The following is a 23,503-nucleotide window of genomic DNA, read 5'->3' as shown; positions in this document are numbered from 1 at the left end:
CCTCGGTGTGCTGGCCAGTACGACGGAGCAGTCTAACGGTCTGTCTCAGGCTGAAATACTGAAGCTCATACAGTGCAGTTCTGAGCGGCAGCAGAGCACCAGGAGCATTACGGAGGATGATTCTGAGCAGGCTGAGGTTGTGCTGACAGCATCGCCAACTAACATCAAGCACTTAGGGTAAATGTTGTACCCGAATGAGGAAAAGGTTTATTTATAATGTGCTTTTTTCACACCCTCGCTCTAATTGAAGACGTCCCGTCACAGGTTCCCTAATTTAGGAAACACGTGTTACATGAACTCAGTGCTGCAGTGCCTCCTCACAGTTTCTCCCTTCCGTGAAGATGTGCTTTCCCAGCAGGAACGTTGCAACGAGGGAAACACAATGCTCAGGTACCAACACCATATTACATTTCAATCGAAATTGAAAAATAAGATTTTAAAGCAGCAAAACTAAAGCAGTTCAATATAATCTTCTCACCAGGACGCTCTCTGAGCTGCACGTGAGCAGACTGACAGGCAATGACAAGAGGCTGAAGACGAAGCTCTTGTCAGCACTAAAGACCTGCATTGAAAAACGCTATCCAGATTTCTTGGGAGACCATCAGCAGGTGAACTGGATATACATGCTCAAATTATTATTTTTTGGACTTTTTGCATTTAACCTAATCATCCTTTGCTCTTAGAAAGAATGGTACAATGATAGAAGCACAGATAGATAAAGTAGATACTTGAACATTTCAAATGCAGAAACTTTGCTCTTTCACCTTCAGGACGCCCATGAGTTTTTGATGGTCAGCCTGTCCCATCTGAAGGAAGAGGGCGAGCTTCTGCGGAGCTACTGGCCAAAATACACCTGTCCTGTGGCTAATATGGAATTCCAGCTCAACCGTCTGCGCACCTGTAACAGGTAACATCACACATCCGCACCTGCGCTCATTTCAGCCTCTCACACTCATTTACTCGACTCTGATGTTCTTCTTTGGTTTCAGCTGTGGCTTCCAGAGGAGCTTCAGAGAGGATTACAACTACCTCTCTGTGGTCATCGGTCCTCGAGGATGCCTCATAGACAGCCTGCAGCAGTACTTCAAAGTCAGTGACATCACATCAACAGGAGGATGTAAAAGGTCAACTAGTGTTTGTAGTTCTGACTGTTGTTTGTTTTCTCCAGAGATCTTCGTTTGACTGCTCATGCAGCGAGTGCGCCGGCTCTACAGCCTCTGAGGAGCTGGAAGTAATTGTCCTTCCACGGTAAGACATGCTGTTAATCAGTTATTACCTTGAGCTGCAGAATAACTAAACGCTGAAATAACTAACTATAGTCTAGAACTTCTAAACATGTGACTCGCTCTACAGCATCCTGGTGCTTCTGGTCATGCGTTTTGATATCGCATCCTCAATGTCCAAGCTGAAGGATCGACTGAAAGTCCCAAAAGAGTTTTCTCTGTCCTGCAGCACAGGTACGGCCCAAACATCTGCCCTCTGCTGGCATGTTGTGAAACAGTCACTTGAATTACTCTGAAAGACAGCGCCAGGAAGACATTTGTTCTAAAAGAATTGTTGTTGGTTTTCTTGATGTATGATATTCCACAGAGAGCGGAGAGAGGATAGTGATAAACAGCAAGAGCCCAAAAGAAAGAAGCCAAGACGGACAGAAGAATAGAATTGAGCCTACAAGACCACTGGAAAGATTTAATAGACAGCAATTCACAGAACGATAGAATGAGAGATAGATAGATAGATAGATAGATAGATAGATAGATAGATAGATAGAATGATAGATAGATGGAACAATGGAGAGGTAAAAGGAGGTAAACAGAGGAGGATGTTGATTTAAATGCAGCAGCATCATGTAATAATCAGTGTTTGTGTTTAACAGGTGGAAGCATCAGACAGCAGCTGCACACAGTACAGACTATCTGCTGCTGTGTCACATCTGGGCAGCAGTTTGTATTGTGGTACGACATGTTTCTTCTACATTTTCAGTCCTCTCATTCACTCTTTACACAGCGCACTAAAGTCTCTCTGTGATTTTAGGGCACTACATCAGTCACATCCCTGACCTCAGTGGATCTGGATGGCTGGAATGCAGCGACTCATCCATCAGAAAATCCAGCTGGTCCAAAGCCTCATGTAACATCGAGAGAAACGGATACATGCTCTTCTATGTGAAGAGGTATAGAGTACCACAGTACTAGTGCTGGAATAATGTTCAGTGCTCGGTGTGTTTGTATTAAATCACTGTTGTCTTGTAGCTGAGCAGAAGCTGATTGATGATGCAGTTTTGAAGAGGAAAGGAAACACTGCAGAGATGCATTCTGGAGAGATCTACATCAGTGTTTCACTGCAAGAAAAGCAGACTGCTCCTAATAAAAACATATAAATATACCATTAAATAAGCCTTTGTCTCCTTCTTGAGAGGTTCATGTTTTCTCAGGCTTTGTAAAGTTGGTGAGAACTTCTTTTTTCTGGAAAGCCACGTAGCTCCACAGTAATCAATATTTAAAAAAGCGTTTTCCATGGTTTGTCTTTTAAATGTACTAAATGTACTTCTGCTCTTTTTTAATAATGGACATCTTCCAGCACTGTGAAGCTGGTAAAAAGCTGAAGGTCATATGGGATGGTCTCTGAAGGGTCTTGCAAAATATATTTTGGGTATATGTCGTCACAGTTTGCTTTATTTTTCTATCCCTGCTTACATATATGAACTATATTGTCCTGAACCCACTAGTAAAATCATATTAAAAAAAAAATATATATATATATACATCTGAGTGTTATAAGACTGTATTCTTACTTTCTCTCCTATCATAAAATTCTTGATTCATTGTTTCTATATATAAAAAATAAATAGATAGAGTAATTCCAGGATACGATGAGAGTGGAGTGTCATCAGCATAGAAGTGATATGAAAAGCTATGTTTCTGAATGACAGAAATGACAGATGAATGACGGATTCAAATGTCTTTAGAGCTTGAAAGAATAGTTTTCTGGGTTCCACCATACTTAGACGTATGGGCCTCCACTGTAAACATCTCAGGCTGACAGAAGACATTTACCTTTGGATATCAGACAAAACTCTGCTCATAGTTTTTCGGTACCATACAAAACAAATGCATCCTGATGGGTTCAGATAAGACACTGGATCCAGTATTCCTGGTGTGGAGATTCAATGTAACATTTTTGCACAGCAGGATATCAGTATATTCAAACAAGCTGGATGCACTTTATGTGCAACTTGTCCAACCTGGACCTGATGACTAGGAAATCTAGAAAACTAGATCTTTCTGTCAACACTGCAGTGGCTCCCTATCAAACATTGGATAGATTTTAAAATCTTATTAATTACCTATAGAGCCCTGAATGGTTTAGCTCCTCAATACTTGAGCAAGCTTCTATCACATTATATTCCTGCACGTCCGCTGCGTTCTCATAACTCTGGCCATTTGATAAAACCTAGAATAATAAAAACCAACTGCAGGCGGCAGATCCTTTTTTCTATCTAGCACCTAAACTCTGGGACAATCTCCCTAACTGTGTTCGGGAAGCAGACACACTGTCAATTCAAATCTAGTTTAAAGACACATCTTTTTAACCTAGCCTACACATAACACACTAATACACTGTTATTATTCAAATCCGTTAAAGGAGTTTTAGGCTGCATTAATTAGATCAGCTGGAACCGGGAACATAAAACACAATGTATTTGTGACATCGTAAAAAGAATGGCATCTACACTAATATTAGTTTTGTTTCTTTCTTATTCCGTTTCACAGTTTGTAACCAGACTAGATGGTGGATCAGCAGCCAGAGATTATGTTCATCAGAGACCAGAACACCTAGATGCGCACCGTGAACAGATCACCAGATCCTGACACACACACACTCACTAAGTCATTTACACTATCTGACACAGCTGCCTTTGAAATTGAACTGGAGGTTAAGTGCTGGGCGTCCTGTCAGAGGAGAACTGACCCCAACTGAGCCTGGTTTCTCTCAAGGTTTTTTTTTCTCCATTCTGTATGGATGGGGTTTTGGTTTCTTGCCGCTGTCGCCTCTGGCTTGCTTTGTTGGGGACACTTAACTTCTAGCGGTTATCGTCGAATTGATTACAGAGACCGTCTCTGCATTTAATAACAAATTGTTTAATTTCGTCATTATACATCCCTACATCCAGCTCAAACTGAGGTTTGCGTACCTTTCTGTCCATATCCAAAGCTATCATAGTCTGTAGAAATAAAGACCGAAAAGTTAGTCCGCACCTATTTGTTAAAACTGCAACTTAATATACATGCAATGACTTGAATACAGCTCTTCTGTGATGAAGATATCGCCATTCAAATACAACTTCATCTGGACCAGAAAGTCAGGTCGTAAAAGAGCAGCATCCACCTTCTCAGCCTAAACAACCAACACACTCAATGATGCCTCACTGCTCACATGAATGAAAATGGGTACAGATAGTCTTAACACTGAGAACAATGAGACATGATATTGTCCAGCGTAAGGGGACTGCTGTATTTTTTGAAGCGTCTGCTGTCTCAAATGCAAGAGTTAAGTTCTAGATTGTACATGCCTTTTCAGTTAGTAAATTAAACCTGGCGCAACAGTCATGCCCAGCAGACACAAGAGCGCAGTCCAGACATTTATGAATAGCCGTCTGGATCAACCTGCAGCCCATGCTGAGCAGTCTATGCTCTTCAACGATATGTCAAAGACCATATAGCCGGCAATGAAGATGTTATGGAGTCATTGATAAGTTCTACATGATTTCTTGCTGCTGGGGGCTTGAAATACGACAATGGGCAAGCAACATCCCAGATGTTATGTCTCATCTTCCAACTGAAACAAGATCACAGGCTTGTGGAAAACAAAGTGAACCCTCAAGAATCTACTAAGGCTAAGGTGGCACTGTGTCTCTGATAAACAACGAGCCTTGTCTGATGAAGCACCCACCATGAGAAGTTTTATTGTATTGGCCCTTCACCACCCCGGGCCAAAGTCATCATTCAGGTTCTCTGGAAAGGAGACAGTAATCCTATTTAAGACAAGCTCCTCTCTTTGTGGCAAACGTGGAAAGAGGAACAGCACAATTTACAGAAAATAGCTGTCCCGAGATGCTACTTTCCCAAATGTTCCAACTCCCATTCTGCAGCTGTCGATCTCCACGTATTTTGTGATGCGTCAGAGGAAGCTTATGGGTCAGTGGCCTACCTTCGAGTGGAGGATGAACAGTGTGGATACATGAACCCATGTATCTTTTGTCATGGCCAGATACTGAGTTGCACCAAAAAAGCTGCTCTCAATGCCTCGCTTAGAACTTTGTGCTACACTGACTGGAGCTCATTTAGCTCAGGTACTACAGACAGAACTAAGCCTCAATCTCAGACAAACAACACTGTGGTCCGACTCACAATAGTATTGAGTTGAATGAAATCAGAGTCCTGCCAGTGTTACCCATGAAATGATAACATTAACTTGGAACTTGTTCTTGTCTTTATTCCACTAGTGCAGAACTCACATACTGCATTAAGTATTATCACAAACTTGTGTCTGTCAACTAAACGCAACATAACAAACAGCATATATTTACACTAATGGGAACACAATCATAGTATATTAAGCATTTAGGCGCTATGGCGGCAATCACAAATAGCGATCTACATAGTGTTATATCACAAACATCGTATTACTTAACCAACGAAAACATTTCTCACCACGCTGGGAATATGTAGGTTTACATCAAACTTTCATGTAAATCATTAGATGTTTAACAAGCCCTTCGCTTAAACGATCACATGAGTCCACTGAAAAACCACGTTCTTAAAGGAACAGCACCCAACAGCCAGTATAAAGCCTTAAACAGCCTTTGATATTATTTTCATCTAAACCACTAGATGTCACAAAACCTTGGAGTAGCACTTTCTAAAAAATTCGTTTAAAATTATCTTGTTTTTGTACTTTAAAATATATATTTTTATTTTTGTTGTTTTAGTGACCTATCAACAAAAATCTATTTAAAAAAAAAAAACTTTTTGTTGTTTAAAAAATGCTAATGAGCAGATAATAGTACAAACTGAGCTAACATCATGGTTTTGGACAAGTATTAATTGTTTATTATATGTTGTTGTATGGCTGTATGATTTCATGCAAAATCTGTTGCTCCAATAATATTCAATACAAATATAGCCTATATATTCCCGTCCCGTTTTCCCTTTAGTTAGGCCTACTAGATAACAGCTAATAGATAGATATAGATATTATATAACTTTCGATTCAAATTCTTGTTTAATCTAGAAATGTAAGTATAATAATGTGATTATTATTAGTATACATGCGTTCTCAAATTGAATTATTTACAAACAAGAAATTATGGTGGATTCAAACGAAATTAGAGCGCCAGCAGGTGTCAGTATTTAATCATTTTGTTTACATTTTTTGTTTTAACATTTAAAAAGTCTTTTTTTAAATAAGTAAGTCATTGGGTGGTTTATTCAAACAGATACATCAGATGTTTATGCATGTATTAATGAAAATTTGACTCAACTAATTTATTCAAAACACTTATTCAGAAATGAATCGGCTGGTCGCTGAGAGACGCGCTGTGAATCTAAGCTACGGGACTTAATGTTATTGTACTTCCTTATTAAACTGTCTATTGAACTTTTCAAGTGTCGTAATGTTGAAACCGTTGAGTGATGTCGCCTAGCTAAAACGGTGTTTATTAATACAAAAAAGATTTTTCTTATTCTGCACGTTGTGTTTGATTTCTCCTCGAGCAGCTCATTCAAATAAAAACACCCGCTTAATCGAACGCGCGAATAGAACGCCTCCATTAAACTTAATTATGACGAAACTGTCCGCGGTGTAGTGTGTGATCAGGAGTAAGGTAAGGTGCATCAAGCTGAATTACTGAACTAGCCTACTTTTATCTGTTGAAAAAACAACTGAGACTCTTTGTTTTCTGAAAGATATTTCTTATGTCTCTAGAAAAAAATGGCTAAAGACTTTCCTTGTGCTACAATGGATGAAGTCAAAAAGGAGAAGAAGAAAAAGACGAAGTGGTGGAAATTTGAGTCCTCATCTCCAGATGTGGTGGCCTCCGCTGCTGCACCTGCTGATGGTGCCAAATGTTCCTCATCTTCCTCTTCCTCGTCCCGGAAACGCAAATCTCCATCTCTGCGCGGGCTTTCCCGCAGAATACTATCGGTGATTCTGCCATGTGTGTCGTCGTCTTCTGAGCTGGACGAGTCCTCCACCGTCGAGACTCAGACAAGCGGCGGCGGCACACACACCGATGTCTCGTCTGATGCCTCTTCCTCACCTGCAGTCAGCAGATCCTCTGATCCAGAGTTTGATCTGCAGGCTGCCACCCCCGAGGAAGACGCAGTCGGAGGTTAGGAAATGTTTAAAGCTTTCACATACTTCAAGGTCATCTATCTTTAAAGATCTAGTTGGCACAGTATAAAATTGTATTTCTATCAGACGCGGCTGGAGAGCAGAGCTCCACTTCCAGCTCTGATGAAACTTCCTCATCCAGAGACGGAAGAGCCTCAGATTCATCTGCAGACAGCAGACCCTCGGATGTGGAGACTGAACTTCAGGCCGCAGCCGTTCTTGAAGGTTAGAGAAGTTCCTCTACTCTAAAACCTCTAGTGTATTAGTTAAGAATTACACTACAAAAGGAACCTATGGCAATTCAATTCATTTTCCTAATATGTGAAGTACAATAACTTTTAATCTTTTCACAGATGCAAGTGGAGATCCAACCATTTCTGATGTGGATCTCGACTGGTGGGTGACGGGAATAAACGCTGCGTCGATGCAAGGCAGACTAGCTGCAGAAATCAAACGTTAACTTAGACAAGCACAAAATTGTTAGATGTTCCTGATGTATTCCCAGCATCCTCGGTGTGCTGGCCAGTACGACGGAGCAGTCTAACGGTCTGTCTCAGGCTGAAATACTGAAGCTCATACAGTGCAGTTCTGAGCGGCAGCAGAGCACCAGGAGCATTACGGAGGATGATTCTGAGCAGGCTGAGGTTGTGCTGACAGCATCGCCAACTAACATCAAGCACTTAGGGTAAATGTTGTACCCGAATGAGGAAAAGGTTTATTTATAATGTGCTTTTTCACACCTCGCTCTAATTGAAGACGCCCCCGTCACAGGTTCCCTAATTTAGGAAACACGTGTTACATGAACTCAGTGCTGCAGTGCCTCCTCACAGTTTCTCCCTTCCGTGAAGATGTGCTTTCCCAGCAGGAACGTTGCAACGAGGGAAACACAATGCTCAGGTACCAACACCATATTACATTTCAATCGAAATTGAAAAATAAGATTTTAAAGCAGCAAAACTAAAGCAGTTCAATATAATCTTCTCACCAGGACGCTCTCTGAGCTGCACGTGAGCAGACTGACAGGCAATGACAAGAGGCTGAAGACGAAGCTCTTGTCAGCACTAAAGACCTGCATTGAAAAACGCTATCCAGATTTCTTGGGAGACCATCAGCAGGTGAACTGGATATACATGCTCAAATTATTATTTTTTGGACTTTTTGCATTTAACCTAATCATCATTTGCTCTTAGATAAAGTAGATACTTGAACATTTCAAATGCAGAAACTTTGCTCTTTCTCCTTCAGGACGCCCATGAGTTTTTGATGGTCAGCCTGTCCCATCTGAAAGAAGAGGGCGAGCTTCTCATGAGCTACTGGCCAAAATACACCTGTCCTGTGGCTAATATGGAATTCCAGCTCAACCGTCTCTGCGCACCTGTAACAGGTAACATCACACATCCGCACCTGCGCTCATTTCAGCCTCTCACACTCATTTACTCGACTCTGATGTTCTTCTTTGGTTTCAGCTGTGGCTTCCAGAGGAGCTTCAGAGAGGATTACAACTACCTCTCTGTGGTCATCGGTCCTCGAGGATGCCTCATAGACAGCCTGCAGCAGTACTTCAAAGTCAGTGACATCACATCAACAGGAGGATGTAAAAGGTCAACTAGTGTTTGTAGTTCTGACTGTTGTTTTCTCCAGAGATCTTCGTTTGACTGCTCATGCAGCGAGTGCGCCGGCTCTACAGCCTCTGAGGAGCTGGAAGTAATTGTCCTTCCACGGTAAGACATGCTGTTAATCAGTTATTACCTTGAGCTGCAGAATAACTAAACGCTGAAATAACTAACTATAGTCTAGAACTTCTAAACATGTGACTCGCTCTACAGCATCCTGGTGCTTCTGGTCATGCGTTTTGATATCGCATCCTCAATGTCCAAGCTGAAGGATCGACTGAAAGTCCCAAAAGAGTTTTCTCTGTCCTGCAGCACAGGTACGGCCCAAACATCTGCCCTCTGCTGGCATGTTGTGAAACAGTCACTTGAATTACTCTGAAAGACAGCGCCAGGAAGACATTTGTTCTAAAAAGAATTGTTGTTGGTTTTCTTGATGTATGATATTCCACAGAGAGCGGAGAGAGGATAGTGATAAACAGCAAGAGCCCAAAAGAAAGAAGCCAAGACGGACAGAAGAATAGAATTGAGCCTACAAGACCACTGGAAAGATTTAATAGACAGCAATTCACAGAAGATAGATGAGAGATAGAGAGATAGATAGATAGATAGACAGATAGATAGATAGATAGATAGAATGATAGATGGAACAATGGAGAGGTAAAAGGAGGTAAACAGAGGAGGATGTTGATTTAAATGCAGGAGCATCATGTAATAATCAGTGATTGTGTTTAACAGGTGGAAGCATCAGACAGCAGCTGCACACAGTACAGACTATCTGCTGCTGTGTCACATCTGGGCAGCAGTTTGTATTGTGGTACGACATGTTTCTTCTACATTTTCAGTCCTCTTATTCACTCTTTACACAGCGCACTAAAGTCTCTCTGTGATTTTAGGGCACTACATCAGTCACATCCCTGACCTCAGTGGATCTGGATGGCTGGAATGCAGCGACTCATCCATCAGAAAATCCAGCTGGTCCAAAGCCTCATGTAACATCGAGAGAAACGGATACATGCTCTTCTATGTGAAGAGGTATAGAGTACCACAGTACTAGTGCTGGAATAATGTTCAGTGCTCGGTGTGTTTGTATTAAATCACTGTTGTCTTGCAGCTGAGCAGAAGCTGATTGATGATGCAGTTTTGAAGAGGAAAGGAAACACTGCAGAGATGCATTCTGGAGAGATCTACATCAGTGTTTCACTGCAAGAAAAGCAGACTGCTCCTAATAAAAAACATATAAATATACCATTAAATAAGCCTTTGTCTCCTTCTTGAGAGGTTCATGTTTTCTCAGGCTTTGTAAAGTTGGTGAGAACTTCTTTTCTCTGGAAAGCCACGTAGCTCCACAGTAATCAATATTTAAAAAAGCGTTTTCCATGGTTTGTCTTTTAAATGTACTAAATGTACTTCTGCTCTTTTTTAATTGTGGACATCTTCCAGCACTGTGAAGCTGGTAAAAAGCTGAAGGTCATATGGGATGGTCTCTGAAGGGTCTTGCAAAATATTTTTGGGTATATGTCGTCACAGTTTGCTTTATTTTTCTATCCCTGCTTACATATATGAACTATATTGCCCTGATCCCACTAGTAAAATCAAATTAAAAAATATATATATATATATCTGAGTGTTATAAGACTGTATTCTTACTTTCTCTCCTATCATAAAATTCTTGATTCATTGTTTCTATATATAAAAAATAAATAGATAGAGTAATTCCAGGATACGATGAGAGTGGAGTGTCATCAGCATAGAAGTGATATGAAAAGCTATGTTTCTGAATGACAGAAATGACAGATGAATGACGGATTCAAATGTCTTTAGAGCTTGAAAGAATAGTTTTCTGGGTTCCACCATACTTAGACGTATGGGCCTCCACAGGCTATAAACATCTCAGGCTGACAGAAGACATTTACCTTTGGATATCAGACAAAACTCTGCTCATAGTTTTTCGGTACCATACAAAACAAATGCATCCTGATGGGTTCAGATAAGACACTGGATCCAGTATTCCTGGTGTGGAGATTCAATGTACATTTTTTTACAGCTGATACACTGTTATTATTCAAATCCGTTAAAGGAGTTTTAGGCTGCATTAATTAGATCAAGCTGGACCTGATGAACATAAAACACAATGTATTTGTGGCATCGTAAAAAGAATGGCATCTACACTAATATTAGTTTTGTTTCTTTCTTATTCCGTTTCACAGTTTGTAACCAGACTAGATGGTGGATCAGCAGCCAGAGATTATGTTCATCAGAGACCAGAACACCTAGATGCGCACCGTGAACAGATCACCAGATCCTGACACACACACACTCACTAAGTCATTTACACTATCTGACACAGCTGCCTTTGAAATTGAACTGGAGGTTAAGTGCTGGGCGTCCTGTCAGAGGAGAACTGACCCCAACTGAGCCTGGTTTCTCTCAAGGTTTTTTTCTCCATTCTGTATGGATGGGGACAATTTCTTGCCGCTGTCGCCTCTGGCTTGCTTTGTTGGGGACACTTAACTTCAAAGCTAGTTTATCGTCGAATTGATTACAGAGACCGTCTCTGCATTTAATAACAAATTGTTTAATTTCGTCATTATACATCCCTACATCCAGCTCAAACTGAGGTTTGCGTACCTTTCTGTCCATATCCAAAGCTATCATAGTCTGTAGAAATAAAGACCGAAAAGTTAGTCCGCACCTATTTGTTAAAACTGCAACTTAATATACATGCAATGACTTGAATACAGCTCTTCTGTGATGAAGATATCGCCATTCAAATACAACTTCATCTGGACCAGAAAGTCAGGACGTAAAAGAGCAGCATCCACCTTCTCAGCCTAAACAACCAACACACTCAATGATGCCTCACTGCTCACATGAATGAAAATGGGTACAGATGAAGTCTTAACACTGAGAACAATGAGACATGATATAGTCCAGCGTAAGGGGACTGCTGTATTTTTTGAAGCGTCTGCTGTCTCAAATGCAAGAGTTAAGTTCTAGATTGTACATGCCTTTTCAGTTAGTAAATTAAACCTGGCGCAACAGTCATGCCCAGCAGACACAAGAGCGCAGTCCAGACATTTATGAATAGCCGTCTGGATCAACCTGCAGCCCATGCTGAGCAGTCTATGCTCTTCAACGATATGTCAAAGACCATATAGCCGGCAATGAAGATGTTATGGAGTCATTGATAAGTTCTGCATGATTTCTTGCTGCTGGGGGCTTCGAAATACGACAATGGGCAAGCAACATCCCAGATGTTATGTCTCATCTTCCAACTGAAACAAGATCACAGGCTTGTGGAAAACAAAGTGAACCCTCAAGAATCTACTAAGGCTAAGGTGGCACTGTGTCTCTGATAAACAACGAGCCTTGTCTGATGAAGCACCCACCATGAGAAGTTTTATTGTATTGGCCCTTCACCACCCGGGCCAAAGTCATCATTCAGGTTCTCTGGAAAGGAGACAGTAATCCTATTTAAGACAAGCTCCTCTCTTTGTGGCAAACGTGGAAAGAGGAACAGCACAATTTACAGAAAATAGCTGTCCCGAGATGCTACTTTCCCAAATGTTCCAACTCCCATTCTGCAGCTGTCGATCTCCACGTATTTTGTGATGCGTCAGAGGAAGCTTATGGGTCAGTGGCCTACCTTCGAGTGGAGGATGAACAGTGTGGATACATGAACCCATGTATCTTTTGTCATGGCCAGATACTGAGTTGCACCAAAAAAGCTGCTCTCAATGCCTCGCTTAGAACTTTGTGCTACACTGACTGGAGCTCATTTAGCTCAGGTACTACAGACAGAACTAAGCCTCAATCTCAGACAAACAACACTGTGGTCCGACTCCACAATAGTATTGAGTTGAATGAAATCAGAGTCCTGCCAGTGTTACCCATGAAATGATAACATTAACTTGGAACTTGTTCTTGTCTTTATTCCACTAGTGCAGAACTCACATACTGCATTAAGTATTATCACAAACTTGTGTCTGTCAACTAAACGCAACATAACAAACAGCATATATTTACACTAATGGGAACACACGCATAGTATATTAAGCATTTAGGCGCTATGGCGGAAATCACAAATAGCGATCTACATAGTGTTATATCAAAAACATCGTATTATTTAACCAACGAAAACATTTCTCACCACGCTGGGAATATGTAGGTTTAAATCAAACTTTCATGTAAATCATTAGAAGTTTAACAAGCCCTTCGCTTAAACGATCACATGAGTCCACTGAAAAACCACGTTCTTAAAGGGGCAGCACCCAACAGCCAGTATAAAGCCTTAAACAGCCTTTGATATTATTTTCATCTAAACTACTAGATGTCACAAAACCTTGGAGTAGCACTTTCTAAAACATTCGTTTAAAATTATCTTGTTTTTGTACTTTAAAATATATATTTTTATTTTTTGTAGTTTTAGTGACCTATCAACAAAAATCTATTTAAAAAAAAAAAAAAGAAAAAATACTAATGAGCAGATAATAGTACAAACTGAGCTAACATCATGGTTTTGGACAAGTATTAATTGTTTATTATATGTTGTTGTATGGCTGTATGATTTCATGCAAAATCTGTTGCTCCAATAATATTCAATACAAATATAGCCTATATATTCCCCGTCCCGTTTTCCCTTTAGTTAGGCCTACTAGATAATAGCTAATAGATAGATATAGATATTATATAACTTTCGATTCAAATTCTTGTTTAATCTAGAAATGTAAGTATAATAATGTGATTATTATTAGTATACATGCGTTCTCAAATTGAATTATTTACAAACAAGAAATTATGGTGGATTCAAACGAAATTAGAGCGCCAGCAGGTGTCAGTATTTAATCATTTTGTTTACATTTTTTGTTTTAACATTTAAAAAGTCTTTTTTTTAAAAAAAATAAGTAAGTCATTGGGTGGTTTATTCAAACAGATACATCAGATGTTTATGCATGTATTAATGAAAATTTGACTCAACTAATTTATTCAAAACACTTATTCAGAAATGAATCGGCTGGTCGCTGAGAGACGCGCTGTGAATCTAAGCTACGGGACTTAATGTTATTGTACTTCCTTATTAAACTGTCTATTGAACTTTTCAAGTGTCGTAATGTTGAAACCGTTGAGTGATGTCGCCTAGCTAAAACGGTGTTTATTAATACAAAAAATGTAGATTTTTCTTATTTTGCACGTTGTGTTTGATTTCTCCTCGAGCAGCTCATTCAAATAAAAACACCCGCTTAATCGAACGCGCGAATAGAACGACTCCATTGAACTTAATTATGACGAAACTGTCCGCGGTGTAGTGTGTGATCAGGAGTAAGGTAAGGTGCATCAAGCTGAATTACTGAACTAGCCTACTTTTATCTGTTGAAAAAACAACTGAGACTCTTTGTTTTCTGAAAGATATTTCTTATGTCTCTAGAAAAAAATGGCTAAAGACTTTCCTTGTGCTACAATGGATGAAGTCAAAAAGGAGAAGAAGAAAAAGACGAAGTGGTGGAAATTTGAGTCCTCATCTCCAGATGTGGTGGCCTCCGCTGCTGCACCTGCTGATGGTGCCAAATGTTCCTCATCTTCCTCTTCCTCGTCCCGAAACGCAAATCTCCATCTCTGCGCCGGGCTTTCCATGAGAATACTATCGGTGATTCTGCCATGTGTGTCGTCGTCTTCTGAGCTGGGACGAGTCCTTCACCGTCGAGACTCAGACAAGCGGCGCGGCACACACACCGATGTCTCGTCTGATGCCTCTTCCTCACCTGCAGTCAGCAGATCCTCTGATCCAGAGTTTGATCTGCAGGCTGCCACCCCCGAGGAAGACGCAGTCGGAGGTTAGGAAATGTTTAAAGCTTTCACATACTTCAAGGTCATCTATCTTTAAAGATCTAGTTGGCACAGTATAAAATTGTATTTCTATCAGACGCGGCTGGAGAGCAGAGCTCCACTTCCAGCTCTGATGAAACTTCCTCATCCAGAGACGGAAGAGCCTCAGATTCATCTGCAGACAGCAGACCCTCGGATGTGGAGACTGAACTTCAGGCGCAGCCGTTCTTGAAGGTTAGAGAAGTTCCTCTACTCTAAAACCTCTAGTGTATTAGTTAAGAATTACACTACAAAAAGGAACCTATGGCAATTCAATTCATTTTCCTAATATGTGAAGTACAATAACTTTTAATCTTTTCACAGATGCAAGTGGAGATCCAACCATTTCTGATGTGGATCTCGACTGGTGGGTGACGGGAATAAACGCTGCGTCGATGCAAGGCAGACTAGCTGCAGAAATCAAACGTTAACTTAGACAAGCACAAAATTGTTAGATGTTCCTGATGTATTCCCAGCATTCTCGGTGTGCTGGCCAGTACGACGGAGCAGTCTAACGGTCTGTCTCAGGCTGAAATACTGAAGCTCATACAGTGCAGTTCTGAGCGGCAGCAGAGCACCAGGAGCATTACGGAGGATGATTCTGAGCAGGCTGAGGTTGTGCTGACAGCATCGCCAACTAACATCAAGCACTTAGGGTAAATGTTGTACCCGAATGAGGAAAAGGTTTATTTATAATGTGCTTTTTTCACACCCTCGCTCTAATTGAAGACGTCCCGTCACAGGTTCCCTAATTTAGGAAACACGTGTTACATGAACTCAGTGCTGCAGTGCCTCCTCACAGTTTCTCCCTTCCGTGAAGATGTGCTTTCCCAGCAGGAACGTTGCAATGACGGAAACACAATGCTCAGGTACCAACACCATATTACATTTCAATCGAAATTGAAAAATAAGATTTTAAAGCAGCAAAACTAAAGCAGTTGAATATAATCTTCTCACCAGGGCGCTCTCTGAGCTGCACGTGAGCAGACTGACAGGCGATGACAAGAGGCTGAAGACGAAGCTCTTGTCAGCACTAAAGACCTGCATTGAAAAACGCTATCCAGATTTCTTGGGAGACCATCAGCAGGTGAACTGGATATACATGCTCAAATTATTATTTTTGGACTTTTTGCATTTAACCTAATCATCCTTTGCTCTTAGAAAGAATGGTACAATGAAAGAACCACAGATAGATACAGTAGATACTTGAACATTTCAAATGCAGAAACTTTGCTCTTTCACCTTCAGGACGCCCATGAGTTTTTGATGGTCAGCCTGTCCCATCTGAAGGAAGAGGGCGAGCTTCTGCGGAGCTACTGGCCAAAATACACCTGTCCTGTGGCTAATATGGAATTCCAGCTGAACCGTCTGCGCACCTGTAACGGGTAACATCACACATCCGCACCTGTGCTCATTTCAGCCTCTCACACTCATTTACTCGACTCTGATGTTCTTCTTTGGTTTCAGCTGTGGCTTCCAGAGGAGCTTCAGAGAGGATTACAACTACCTCTCTGTGGTCATCGGTCCTCGAGGATGCCTCATAGACAGCCTGCAGCAGTACTTCAAAGTCAGTGACATCACATCAACAGGAGGATGTAAAGGTAGTACAAACTAGTGTTTGTAGTTCTGACTGTTGTTTGTTTTCTCCAGAGATCTTCGTTTGACTGCTCATGCAGCGAGTGCGCCGGCTCTACAGCCTCTGAGGAGCTGGAAGTAATTGTCCTTCCACGGTAAGACATGCTGTTAATCAGTTATTACCTTGAGCTGCAGAATAACTAAACGCTGAAATAACTAACTATAGTCTAGAACTTCTAAACATGTGACTCGCTCTACAGCATCCTGGTGCTTCTGGTCATGCGTTTTGATATCGCATCCTCAATGTCCAAGCTGAAGGATCGACTGAAAGTCCCAAAAGAGTTTTCTCTGTCCTGCAGCACAGGTACGGCCCAAACATCTGCCCTCTGCTGGCATGTTGTGAAACAGTCACTTGAATTACTCTGAAAGACAGCGCCAGGAAGACATTTGTTCTAAAAGAATTGTTGTTGGTTTTCTTGATGTATGATATTCCACAGAGAGCGGAGAGAGGATAGTGATAAACAGCAAGAGCCCAAAAGAAAGAAGCCAAGACGGACAGAAGAATAGAACTGAGCCTGCAAGACCACTGGAAAGATTTAATAGACAGCAATTCACAGAACGATAGAATGAGAGATAGATAGATAGATAGATAGATAGATAGATAGATAGATAGATAGAATGATAGAATGATAGATAGATGGAACAATGGAGAGGTAAAAGGAGGTAAACAGAGGAGGATGTTGATTTAAATGCAGGAGCATCATGTAATAATCAGTGATTGTGTTTAACAGGTGGAAGCATCAGACAGCAGCTGCACACAGTACAGACTATCTGCTGCTGTGTCACATCTGGGCAGCAGTTTGTATTGTGGTACGACATGTTTCTTCTACATTTTCAGTCCTCTCATTCACTCTTTACACAGCGCACTAAAGTCTCTCTGTGATTTTAGGGCACTACATCAGTCACATCCCTGACCTCAGTGGATCTGGATGGCTGGAATGCAGCGACTCATCCATCAGAAAATCCAGCTGGTCCAAAGCATCATGTAACATCGAGAGAAACGGATACATGCTCTTCTATGTGAAGAGGTATAGAGTACCACAGTACTAGTGCTGGAATAATGTTCAGTGCTCGCTTTATTTGTATTAAATCACTGTTGTCTTGTAGCTGAGCAGAAGCTGAAGGAAACACTGCAGAGATGCATTCTGGAGAGATCTACATCAGTGTTTCACTGCAAGAAAAGCAGACTGCTCCTAATAAAAAACATATAAATATACCATTAAATAAGCCTTTGTCTCCTTCTTGAGAGGTTCATGTTTTCTCAGGCTTTGTAAAGTTGGTGAGAACTTCTTTTCTCTGGAAAGCCACGTAGCTCCACAGTAATCAATATTTAAAAAAGCGTTTTCCATGGTTTGTCTTTTAAATGTACTAAATGTACTTCTGCTCTTTTTTAATAGTGGACATCTTCCAGCACTGTGAAGCTGGTAAAAAGCTGAAGGTCATATGGGATGGTCTCTGAAGGGTCTTGCAAAATATTTTTGGGTATATGTCGTCACAGTTTGCTTTATTTTTCTATCCCTGCTTACATATATGAACTATATTGCCCTGATCCCACTAGTAAAATCATATTAAAAATATATATATATATATATATATCTGAGTGTTATAAGACTGTATTCTTACTTTCTCTCCTATCATAAAATTCTTGATTCATTTTTTTCTATATAAAAAAAATAAATAGAGTAATTTCAGGATACGATGAGAGTGGAGTGTCATCAGCATAGAAGTGATATGAAAAGCTATGTTTCTGAATGACAGAAATGACAGATGAATGACGGATTCAAATGTCTTTAGAGCTTGAAAGAATAGTTTTCTGGGTTCCACCATACTTAGACGTATGGGCCTCCACTGTAAACATCTCAGGCTGACAGAAGACATTTACCTTTGGATATCAGACAAAACTCTGCTCATAGTTTTCGGTACCATACAAAACAAATGCATCCTGATGGGTTCAGATAAGACACTGGATCCAGTATTCCTGGTGTGGAGATTCAATGTAACATTTTTGCACAGCAGGATATCAGTATATTCAAACAAGCTGGAGGCACTTTATGTGCAACTTGTCCAACCTGGACCTGATGACTAGGAAATCTAGAAAACTAGATCTTTCTGTCAACACTGCACTGGCTCCCTATCAAACATCGGATAGATTTTAAAATCTTATTAATTACCTATAGAGCCCTGAATGGTTTAGCTCCTCAATACTTGAGCAAGCTTCTATCACATTATATTCCTGCTCGTCCGCTGCGTTCTCATAACTCTGGCCATTTGATAAAACCTAGAATAATAAAAACCAACTGCAGGCGGCAGATCCTTTTTTCTATCTAGCACCTAAACTCTGGGACAATCTCCCTAACTGTGTTCGGGAAGCAGACACACTGTCAATTCAAATCTAGTTTAAAGACGAATTGATTACAGAGACATTTAATAATAAATTGTTCAATTTCGTCATTATACATCCCTACATCCAGCTCAAACTGAGGTTTGCGTACCTTTCTGTCCATATCCAAAGCTATCATAGTCTGTAGAAATAAAGACCGAAAAGTTAGTCCGCACCTATTTGTTAAAACTGCAACTTAATATACATGCAATGACTTGAATACAGCTCTTCTGTGATGAAGATATCGCCATTCAAATACAACTTCATCTGGACCAGAAAGTCAGGACGTAAAAGAGCAGCATCCACCTTCTCAGCCTAAACAACCAACACACTCAATGATGCCTCACTGCTCACATGAATGAAAATGGGTACAGATGAAGTCTTAACACTGAGAACAATGAGACATGATATAGTCCAGCGTAAGGGGACTGCTGTATTTTTTGAAGCGTCTGCTGTCTCAAATGCAAGAGTTAAGTTCTAGATTGTACATGCCTTTTCAGTTAGTAAATTAAACCTGGCGCAACAGTCATGCCCAGCAGACACAAGAGCGCAGTCCAGACATTTATGAATAGCCGTCTGGATCAACCTGCAGCCCATGCTGAGCAGTCTATGCTCTTCAACGATATGTCAAAGACCATATAGCGGCAATGAAGATGTTATGGAGTCATTGATAAGTTCTACATGATTTCTTGCTGCTGGGGCTTTGAAATACGACAATGGGCAAGCAACATCCCAGATGTTATGTCTCATCTTCCAACTGAAACAAGATCACAGGCTTGTGGAAAACAAAGTGAACCCTCAAGAATCTACTAAGGCTAAGGTGGCACTGTGTCTCTGATAAACAACGAGCCTTGTCTGATGAAGCACCCACCATGAGAAGTTTTATTGTATTGGCCCTTCACCACCCCGGGCCAAAGTCATCATTCAGGTTCTCTGGAAAGGAGACAGTAATCCTATTTAAGACAAGCTCCTCTCTTTGTGGCAAACGTGGAAAGAGGAACAGCACAATTTACAGAAAATAGCTGTCCCGAGATGCTACTTTCCCAAATGTTCCAACTCCCATTCTGCAGCTGTCGATCTCCACGTATTTTGTGATGCGTCAGAGGAAGCTTATGGGTCAGTGGCCTACCTTCGAGTGGAGGATGAACAGTGTGGATACATGAACCCATGTATCTTTTGTCATGGCCAGATACTGAGTTGCACCAAAAAAGCTGCTCTCAATGCCTCGCTTAGAACTTGGTGCTACACTGACTGGAGCTCATTTAGCTCAGGTACTACAGACAGAACTAAGCCTCAATCTCAGACAAACAACACTGTGGTCCGACTCCACAATAGTATTGAGTTGAATGAAATCAGAGTCCTGCCAGTGTTACCCATGAAATGATAACATTAACTTGGAACTTGTTCTTGTCTTTATTCCACTAGTGCAGAACTCACATACTGCATTAAGTATTATCACAAACTTGTGTCTGTCAACTAAACGCAACATAACAAACAGCATATATTTACACTAATGGGAACACAATCATAGTATATTAAGCATTTAGGCGCTATGGCGGCAATCACAAATAGCGATCTACATAGTGTTATATCACAAACATCGTATTACTTAACCAACGAAAACATTTCTCACCACGCTGGGAATATGTAGGTTTACATCAAACTGTCATGTAAATCATTAGATGTTTAACAAGCCCTTCGCTTAAACGATCACATGAGTCCACTGAAAAACCACGTTCTTAAAGGAACAGCACCCAACAGCCAGTATAAAGCCTTAAACAGCCTTTGATATTATTTTCATCTAAACCACTAGATGTCACAAAACCTTTGAGTAGCACTTTCTAAAAATTCGTTTAAAATTATCTTGTTTTTGTACTTTAAAATATATATTTTATTTTTGTTGTTTTAGTGACCTATCAACAAAAATCTATTAAAAAAAAAAAAAAAAATGCTAATTAGCAGATAATAGTACAAACTGAGCTAACATCATGGTTTTGGACAAGTATTAATTGTTTATTATATGTTGTTGTATGGCTGTATGATTTCATGCAAAATCTGTTGCTCAATAATATTCAATACAAATATAGCCTATATATTCCCCGTCCCGTTTTCCCTTTAGTTAGGCCTACTAGATAATAGCTAATAGATAGATATAGATATTATATAACTTTCGATTCAAATTCTTGTTTAATCTAGAAATGTAAGTATAATAATGTGATTATTATTAGTATACATGCGTTCTCAAATTGAATTATTTACAAACAAGAAATTATGGTGGATTCAAACGAAATTAGAGCGCCAGCAGGTGTCAGTATTTAATCATTTTGTTTACATTTTTTGTTTTAACATTTAAAAAGTCTTTTTTTTTTTTAAATAAGTAAGTCATTGGGTGGTTTATTCAAACAGATACATCAGATGTTTATGCATGTATTAATGAAAATTTGACTCAACTAATTTATTCAAAACACTTATTCAGAAATGAATCGGCTGGTCGCTGAGAGACGCGCTGTGAATCTAAGCTACGGGACTTAATGTTATTGTACTTCCTTATTAAACTGTCTATTGAACTTTTCAAGTGTCGTAATGTTGAAACCGTTGAGTGATGTCGCCTAGCTAAAACGGTGTTTATTAATACAAAAAATGTAGATTTTTCTTATTTTGCACGTTGTGTTTGATTTCTCCTCGAGCAGCTCATTCAAATAAAAACACCCGCTTAATCGAACGCGCGAATAGAACGCCTCCATTAAACTTAATTATGACGAAACTGTCCGCGGTGTAGTGTGTGATCAGGAGTAAGGTAAGGTGCATCAAGCTGAATTACTGAACTAGCCTACTTTTATCTGTTGAAAAAACAACTGAGACTCTTTGTTTTCTGAAAGATATTTCTTATGTCTCTAGAAAAAAATGGCTAAAGACTTTCCTTGTGCTACAATGGATGAAGTCAAAAAGGAGAAGAAGAAAAAGACGAAGTGGTGGAAATTTGAGTCCTCATCTCCAGATGTGGTGGCCTCCGCTGCTGCACCTGCTGATGGTGCCAAATGTTCCTCATCTTCCTCTTCCTCGTCCCGGAAACGCAAATCTCCATCTCTGCGCCGGGCTTTCCGCAGAATACTATCGGTGATTCTGCCATGTGTGTCGTCGTCTTCTGAGCTGGACGAGTCCTCCACCGTCGAGACTCAGACAAGCGGCGGCGGCACACACACCGATGTCTCGTCTGATGCCTCTTCCTCACCTGCAGTCAGCAGATCCTCTGATCCAGAGTTTGATCTGCAGGCTGCCACCCCCGAGGAAGACGCAGTCGGAGGTTAGGAAATGTTTAAAGCTTTCACATACTTCAAGGTCATCTATCTTTAAAGATCTAGTTGGCACAGTATAAAATTGTATTTCTATCAGACGCGGCTGGAGAGCAGAGCTCCACTTCCAGCTCTGATGAAACTTCCTCATCCAGAGACGGAAGAGCCTCAGATTCATCTGCAGACAGCAGACCCTCGGATGTGGAGACTGAACTTCAGGCCGCAGCCGTTCTTGAAGGTTAGAGAAGTTCCTCTACTCTAAAACCTCTAGTGTATTAGTTAAGAATTACACTACAAAAGGAACCTATGGCAATTCAATTCATTTTCCTAATATGTGAAGTACAATAACTTTTAATCTTTTCACAGATGCAAGTGGAGATCCAACCATTTCTGATGTGGATCTCGACTGGTGGGTGACGGGAATAAGCGCTGCGTCGATGCAAGGCAGACTAGCTGCAGAAATCAAACGTTAACTTAGACAAGCACAAAATTGTTAGATGTTCCTGATGTATTCCCAGCATCCTCGGTGTGCTGGCCAGTACGACGGAGCAGTCTAACGGTCTGTCTCAGGCTGAAATACTGAAGCTCATACAGTGCAGTTCTGAGCGGCAGCAGAGCACCAGGAGCATTACGGAGGATGATTCTGAGCAGGCTGAGGTTGTGCTGACAGCATCGCCAACTAACATCAAGCACTTAGGGTAAATGTTGTACCCGAATGAGGTAAATGTTTATTTATAATGTGCTTTTTCACACCCTCGCTCTAATTGAAGACGTCCCGTCACAGGTTCCTAATTTAGGAAACACGTGTTACATGAACTCAGTGCTGCAGTGCCTCCTCACAGTTTCTCCCTTCCGTGAAGATGTGCTTTCCCAGCAGGAACGTTGCAATGACGGAAACACAATGCTCAGGTACCAACACCATATTACATTTCAATCGAAATTGAAAAATACGATTTTAAAGCAGCAAAACTAAAGCAGTTGAATATAATCTTCTCACCAGGACGCTCTCTGAGCTGCACGTGAGCAGACTGACAGGCGATGACAAGAGGCTGAAGGCGAAGCTCTTGTCAGCACTAAAGACCTGCATTGAAAAACGCTATCCAGATTTCTTGGGAGACCATCAGCAGGTGAACTGGATATACATGCTCAAATTATTATTTTTGGACTTTTTGCATTTAACCTAATCATTTTGCTCTTAGAAAGAATGGTACAATGAAAGAACCACAGATAGATACAGTAGATACTTGAACATTTCAAATGCAGAAACTTTGCTCTTTCTCCTTCAGGGCGCCATGAGTTTTTGATGGTCAGCCTGTCCCATCTGA

At 40.7% G+C, this 23,503-nt stretch overlaps 1 protein-coding gene across 1 annotated transcript; it reads left to right on the top strand.

The window, feature by feature from the left end:
• Positions 1 to 778: 778 nt before the first annotated feature.
• LOC122349890 (ubiquitin carboxyl-terminal hydrolase 37-like) lies at positions 779 to 2,372 on the top strand. The gene is made up of 7 exons (XM_043246015.1): positions 779 to 907; positions 990 to 1,089; positions 1,169 to 1,248; positions 1,354 to 1,457; positions 1,877 to 1,955; positions 2,035 to 2,173; positions 2,253 to 2,372. The coding sequence occupies exons 1-6, from the start codon at positions 789 to 791 to the stop codon at positions 2,057 to 2,059; spliced, it is 507 nt and encodes a 168-aa protein (XP_043101950.1). The 5' UTR covers positions 779 to 788; the 3' UTR covers positions 2,060 to 2,173; positions 2,253 to 2,372.
• The last annotated feature ends 21,131 nt before the right edge of the window (positions 2,373 to 23,503 follow it).

Source organism: Puntigrus tetrazona, chromosome 8 (assembly GCF_018831695.1).
Source record: "Puntigrus tetrazona isolate hp1 chromosome 8, ASM1883169v1, whole genome shotgun sequence".
Lineage (NCBI taxonomy): Eukaryota > Metazoa > Chordata > Actinopteri > Cypriniformes > Cyprinidae > Puntigrus > Puntigrus tetrazona.
The sequence above is the reverse complement of the archived record's forward strand: the minus strand, read 5'-3'. Positions and strand labels throughout refer to the sequence as shown.